Genomic DNA, 7007 nt, shown 5'->3' on the forward strand with positions numbered 1-7007 from the left:
AAGAATTGACCCCTATCCTCTTGAAGCTTATAATCTACTAGAGACCTGGTGCATGAAATTCATGCACAGGGGGTGAGCGGGGGGGGGGGGGGGTGTCTCAGCCCAGCCTGCACCCTCTCAAATCTGGGTGCAAATGCAGCCCTTCTGAAAAGAATCCCCCAGTGGGATTGGGCCTAAAGGGGCAGTCAGACATCCCTCTCACAGTCCGGGACTGCTGGCTTCCAAACACCTGCCTGCCTGCCTGCCTGCCTGCCTGATTGCCCCTAACTGCTTCTGCCTGACAACCTGATCATCCCCTAACCACTCCTCTGCCAGCCTGATTGATGCCTAACTGCTCCCCTGATGGCCCAATTGCCCCCAACTGCCTTCTGCTGCAGGCTTGGTCACCCCTAACTTCCCTCCCTTGCCAGCTCAGTTACCCCTAACTGCCCTCCCCTGCCGGCCTGGTTGCCCCTAACTGCCCTCCCTTTCAGGCCGGTCCCTCCCAACTACCCTCTCCTGCTGGCCATCTTTGACCACATGGGGGCGGCCATCTTGTGTGTTGAAGTGATGGTCAATTTGCATATTACTCTTTTATTAGATAGAATTATTAGTAGGAATAATGCTTATGCTAACCAGTATTACTCATGGAAAGACTTTATCAAATCACAAATCAATATACACTGTATTTCATTCCCAAAGGATTTCCTCTGTAAACACTATATGTCATATAACACCAGGCCAAGTAACATGTAACAATATGTTTGTGCTCAACAGTAAACCAGGACATCTACAAGGCTTGCAATTCCTTGCTCTGACAATAGCACATAACATTTTTATCACACAGCATTTCATTGTGTTAGTCAATAGGAATGATCAATAAATGTGATCAAGCTACAATAAATTAGATATAACCACTTATGTAAGGATCAGCTATAATAATAACATAAGAATGCTAATTATACATAATCAAGTATATTATTTCAAATCAAGCATTTATAATTCTAATGTCTTTAATGAGGGGACTCTGCAAATTTTTTATCCAGCATTAAATTCCTTGAAGACAAAACTTCTTGTGATTTTATTAAATAGAATATTTTAAATACTAAACCAAAAATAATAAAAGTAATGTTTTCTTCTTTACTTCCAGGGAATAGTAAAAATTATATAAGAGCTTTCAAGTCTCACTGCTCATGAAATAAGTTAAATGTTTAATGGCATTCAAATTTAGGAAGTTAGAAATATTTAAAATATGTAACAACATATAACAACAAAATATGACTACTATCCCTTCCACAGAACTTCCCCTCTTCACTTAGTATTTGAGTGGCCTCAAATACTAAGATTTTTTTACAGATGGGGGAACTGAGTCAAGTGGAAGGAAAACAAGGTCACACAACTTGTCAGGTGTGCAGCTCCAATTCGCAACCAGCTTTCCAGCCTCTTAGTTCGGTGTTCTTTCCAAATTCGTAGACAGACCATGAGTCTGCTCTGGCGTTACATTCCCTGATTCTTAATTTACATATTTCTCCTGCTTCACACTAACTTAGCTGCCATGCTTCCATTCATGCATTCATGCCTGCACCCCTCCCCTCTTTCTGTGTATCTTTGATCCCCTTTTAATTTCACATTAGGCAGTGTTGAATGAAGAAAAGCTTTTTCAACTTTGTGGACCTCAAACATCAATCCCCGGAGAGACACTGTCTACTCAAATCCTATGACAAAGCGAAACCCATTCACACATATGCCTCACCCCCTGCTGAGCAGCACAGGCCCGAGCATCTCCTATACCTTTATCCTCCGGGTTACCTTCTCCTGTCAACCGGCCATAAATAAGTCTCGTAAAGTAAGAGTGATTTAACATCATGGGCCGGTCAAGCACCCTAACAATCTTATATAGCAACGGAGGTAACAGGTGTTCCTTAGGAAAGGAAATGCTTAAAAGCAATGTGCCATTTTAGCTGTGAGGCTCCCATGGTCCCTGGTAAATCTTCTGTTTCAGAGGCAGAGCTTTGAAAACACTGCCCACCTGCCTTCCATCACAGCCGTGTATCCCTCCCTGTAGCCCAGGAATAGGCAGTCCTTTTTCTTTCTATTTGGTATTTTTAGTAAATGTTCTTGGCCTATAAATCTTCAGATTATATCTATAATCCACCTAAAAAGGAAAGGTTATCATTATTTTGTTTTTATAGTTTGGTAAACCTCTTTGGAACCAGCAATAACTATGAAGTTTCTTCACCGAAACATTCCCATGTCCACAAGTTAATTTTCTAACAAGTGGCTGCCTGGCCACCACTGACCTAAGTGCCATAACAAGCAGAGATGGGTGTGGGCTCCCTGCAGGGTAAACTGTGAGGAAGTCCCCTGGCTTATTAGACACATTTGAAAACATCGCATTCTTTCTGGCAGCCTGATTCTACAGCAATACATAGTCATTGTATTTGTCCCCAGAAGTGGATTTTAAATTACCATAAGCAGCCTCTCCATCCAGGAGACTGCACTGAGAAAAAAAGGAAAAGTGTCTATTTAAGGCACGATTGGGCTTGGGTTTTTTTTTTTTTTTTTTTACTTGCTCTTGTGCTTAGAGAGTCGAGAAAAGGTGCTGAGTTTTCACTCTTGATTAAAATACGTCTTTTTTCTCTCTTTCTCTCTTAGGTCGAAATAATACATATGGCTTCATAATGTCAGCTCCTGGACCTTACAAAAAAAACTTGTTTTGCAGTGGCCTCCTGCGTTTTATGAAGAGCAAGAAGCAACTGAGTTTAAATATACATACATTTTGACAAAACAAACACTAAGCCTCACATACACCGGGGCACGCGCGCACACACACACATACACACACACACACACACACCAGTTCCACTTGGCCTCCTCTTCCTAACTGAAACAGACAAATGTGCAGGACATGCCCAGCTCGGATTTCCTGAAAGCAGGCTTTTTTCTCCCAGGCCTTTGGAAAGTTCAAAAGGAGACGTGTTGGTGCCCTCTGCTGACCGTCACTAACTCCTCTGCCGCTCAGCCCGTGGGCCTCTGGGAGCTGTCAAGTCATCCAGGGCAAAGTAGCTTGAGAGTCCTGTCTTCTGCACTCCAGACATCTTGATAGCACCACGGCTCCGTAGGCAACAGAATTGCAAACGCCAACAAACAAAACATGCCATGATGACCTGGTAACCAAAGTCTGAAATGGCAGGTCGTTTGCCCTAAAGGCTGTCCCGTACATACTTGCCTTAACCCACCTAAGTTGTGCGCCCGAGAATCTCAGTGCAGACATCCCCAAGTCACTTCCTTTAGGCTAACACACTGCTATTAATTCCGAATGAGTTCAAGTCTGTATGTTTTATGTCAAGAAACCAGACTGAAGAGCCCAGCAGCTCCAGTGTGTCTGTGTACGAAAACTGCCAGCTGTCAGCAAAGTGCTTTACCATTGAGCCTCCACAGTGGCCAAAAAGAGACAAGTACCAATAACAACAACAATCATCATCATCACCTTTATAATTCTTAAATATGGGCTTCTGATGGGGTTGGGCGGGGGCAAAGTAAAACTTAATAATCTACTAACATCATTTATCTACTGGAAGCAGAAATGGCATAACTCACTGACTTTATTTATCGCACTCTAGGTGCTTTTATAAGTATCTACAAATGTCTTTTACTAACACAGAAACAGCTGTGGATTTCTATCAACAGAGGCCAACTGAATATGTATTAGCGATGTTTACTCTTTTATATCTAATTCGAATTGAAGACCCTATGTAGGTGAACTTTTTTTCCTAACTTCCAGCGTATGAGATTATTTTTGGGGTGGGCGGGGCGGGGGGAGCAATAGTTATCTTGGTGACATATTTGAGATCTCTTTGTGGTGATTGGGGGATCCGTTGTGTGGTAGAGTGTATTTGAATCCTCCTGTATTATTGTGGCAGAAAAACTGTGCTGTTGACGTAGTTGGCAACAAGATGCCTTTGGAAACTTAATAGTAGGTCACTGTGTTTATGAAATATTCTGAATTTCTAGGAAATTTTGTTCTATATATTCAAGCATTATTTGGTTTTCATTAGTGGAAAACATAATTAGCTCAGGCTTGTCAGGAACTCAGATGAGTCACGTTTTTTTCTTGGATCCACCTGAGACATTAAAAAAAAATTTTTTTAAAACAAATATACCATCCTTAAGTGCAGTGAAATTCAGACCTGAAATGTTATGCATTGGCATGAAGCAACTTTTTCTCTTGGTTCTATGAAGTTTCAGTTATTGGGTTAACCTACTTTGGACCTTATCCCATCCGGAACTACATAAACCATTCCCATGACTGTGTTGCATGGATATCAATGATACACACGCATATACACTTGAAAATGATCAAGGAACAAAGGTTGCTATTGAAACATAAACTAGAAAAAAAAAAGGGTTCCAGCACTTGTGCTTGAATTTTCTCAGTGGCTTGTATATGTTTGTCCATACATACATGTAATAAAACACATGATTACAAACATGTCAGTGAAACCTCACCTAACCATTTTATAGTGGCATGCATGTTTCATATATGAGAAAAATATTTACCAATGTACTGTCCTTTGATTCTCAAAATATAAATACTCTACATGCCAGAAACTACTCTAATGTAACTATTAATGTGACAATTAAAATGAGGTTTCACTGTACATTCATGCTGTGATCAGATTCCTCCTTCCAGGACATGTATGTGGATAAGAATTGAAATGCACAAAGAAGCCCTCATCTTCCTCCTTTAGGTTGCAGCCAACTTACCACCTAACCACTACTATCATCGCCACCAAAATTTTTCAAAACCAGTTGTTGACTACTAAAAGGAATCAGTGGACAGGTCGTTGCTGGGAGCAGTGAGCACAGTCGTGTGATTACATCTGGAAAAGCAAGTTGTACAGCTGTATCCTCCTCAAGACCCGGTGAAGAATGCTATTTTTCTAGGCTGAGCTTTTGTTATAAACCTAATATTCAGAAGGCAAGAGTTACAAACCTGATGTGTCTTTTTCTTCCTTTCCTTTTTTGCGTTTATTAATTCTGAATGTATTTTTAACAGAGTGATTTTTTTGACTTACCAGTGTAATTTGCATTTTAAAAATAAATGGAAAAACAATCACGTTTCCGAGCCATCCCTGAAAGCCGTGCTGCTTCTCCCGGTGCCCGTGATTATGTCATTGACAGGAAAACCCTAGGAAACTCACATGAAGGCGGTGCTGACGCCCGTCGCATGCCGTGCAGGGATGTGTCAAAAGGAAAGAGAAAATGCCAGGTCACGGCACCATTTTAGCCCAGTCATAGAGGTAACACGTACTTGCATTATCTCCTATCACTAAGGGTTTTTTCCACAAGACCGCCTGGAATAGGCTTGCTGTCATTTGGAAAGCTTGTTTCCCCACTTCTGTCTGGAATTTAGAGTTAGCATCAAGCTATTGTCTGACAAAAGTGTGAGGCCACTATATTAAAAACCCTTGTTCAACATAGGTAGAGGTTTTTTATTTATTTTTTATACTCAATTTGAAATAACTTAAAAAGCTCATTTATTACCCATTTGATGGCATGGTCTTTGATGGCAACTATAGGGAAGCATGGTGGGGTAGGGTAAGCAGTTAGAAAAGATTACCCCTGGCACTGGCCATTGCCCGACCGTAATGTCAGCTGAGGTTCACTGTATGCACTGCAGGGACAGAAGGCGGCAGGCTGGGCTGCTCGTGGGTGTGTCTTTTCTCTCTCTGTACACAGACACAAACCAGCCCCAGAAGCCAAAGAAGCAAAACGGATCGCAAACAAGGAAAGCTTTGAGGTAGCATTCCAAGAAGCCAAAGATCAACTCGCAGTACCTGACTCTCGGCCACATGGTGAGAGCCTTGCAAAGACCAAGTCTGTGCTGACTTTTGCTCCCAGTGTGAAAAGCATGCTGACGCGGGTTCATTGAAGTAGACGGGATGGCTGTCAGGTGGTTGCTACAGCACTGTGAGGTCCATGCACAGGACATCTCAGTTGAAGGTAAAGAGACAAAAGTTAATAGAAAAGAGTTATCAATTCAATAGTGCAAGACTCTTACCAGCTATGTTCTGAATTCAAAGAAGAAGAAAAAGAACGCCACTAAATAGTGCATGCCTTCAGTAAATGACACTACCTAGGTCTTCATTTGTACTATAACAAGTTGAGCATTTAACTCAGAAATACAAATTCATTTTACATGGGTCACATTGTAAAATACATTTTTGAGAGCCAACCCATTTATCATAAAGATAATAGAGTAAGGCCGTGGAGGTTAAGAAATTACTCAAGATTACCATACATTTTGAAAACGCAGATAACTCTATTCCACAGCAAAACCCAGAATATATATACGCTGGTCAGAATAGAATAAAACAAATCCCAGATGCTAACAGCTGACCCTGGACTGTGTAAGTCAGAATGAAACCTGATAAAGAAGACCCTAAGATAGTATAAAATCATCAAATACTTCTAAATTATTGTGTGCTAGATTCAGCATAGTCTCAATGTTAAATATGTTTTATTGTGTTATAGTTCTTTTACATATATGTAAAAGAACTATATGTGTATATAGTTCTTATATATGTGTGTGGCGTTTTTTTTGGTTTTTTAAAATATATTTTATTGATTTTTTACAGAGAGGAAGGGAGAGGGATAGAGAGTTAGAAACATCAATGGTAGAGAAACATCGATCAGCTGCCTCCTGCACACTCCCTACTGGGGATGTGCCTGCAACCAAGGTACATGACCTTGACCGGAATCAAACCTGGGACCTTTCAGTCCGCAGGCCGACGCTCTATCCACTGAGCCAAACCAGCTAGGCGTCGAGTAAGATTCCCTCCACGTTCTGCATGGAGTAGGGTTCGGTATCTGAAAGAGGAGCCGCACAACAAATGAGAGAAAAAGACACGAGATAATTTTGCAATATTGGGGGATCAGGCGGGCAAGTCCGGAAGTACTTCCACCCATGCTCAGGCCGCTCCAATCTTTTATTGATCTGGAGTAGCCCTTAGGGTAAGGAGGTT

The 7007-nt window shown here is 41.4% G+C and overlaps 1 protein-coding gene across 2 annotated transcripts in view; it reads left to right on the plus strand.

The window, feature by feature from the left end:
* Positions 1–5095, plus strand: part of NKAIN2 (sodium/potassium transporting ATPase interacting 2) — an 806271-nt gene extending 801176 nt beyond the window's left edge. For both annotated transcript variants that reach the window (XR_009453396.1, XM_059700239.1), the window contains one exon: positions 2635–5095. Coding sequence is in view for 1 of the 2 variants with exons in the window: in XM_059700239.1 (XP_059556222.1) it covers positions 2635–2644 (10 nt within the window). In the remaining variant the exon portion in view is untranslated. The remainder of the gene's footprint in view (positions 1–2634) is intronic.
* Positions 5096–7007: the final 1912 nt, after the last annotated feature.

This window comes from Myotis daubentonii, chromosome 6 (assembly GCF_963259705.1).
Source record: "Myotis daubentonii chromosome 6, mMyoDau2.1, whole genome shotgun sequence".
Lineage (NCBI taxonomy): Eukaryota > Metazoa > Chordata > Mammalia > Chiroptera > Vespertilionidae > Myotis > Myotis daubentonii.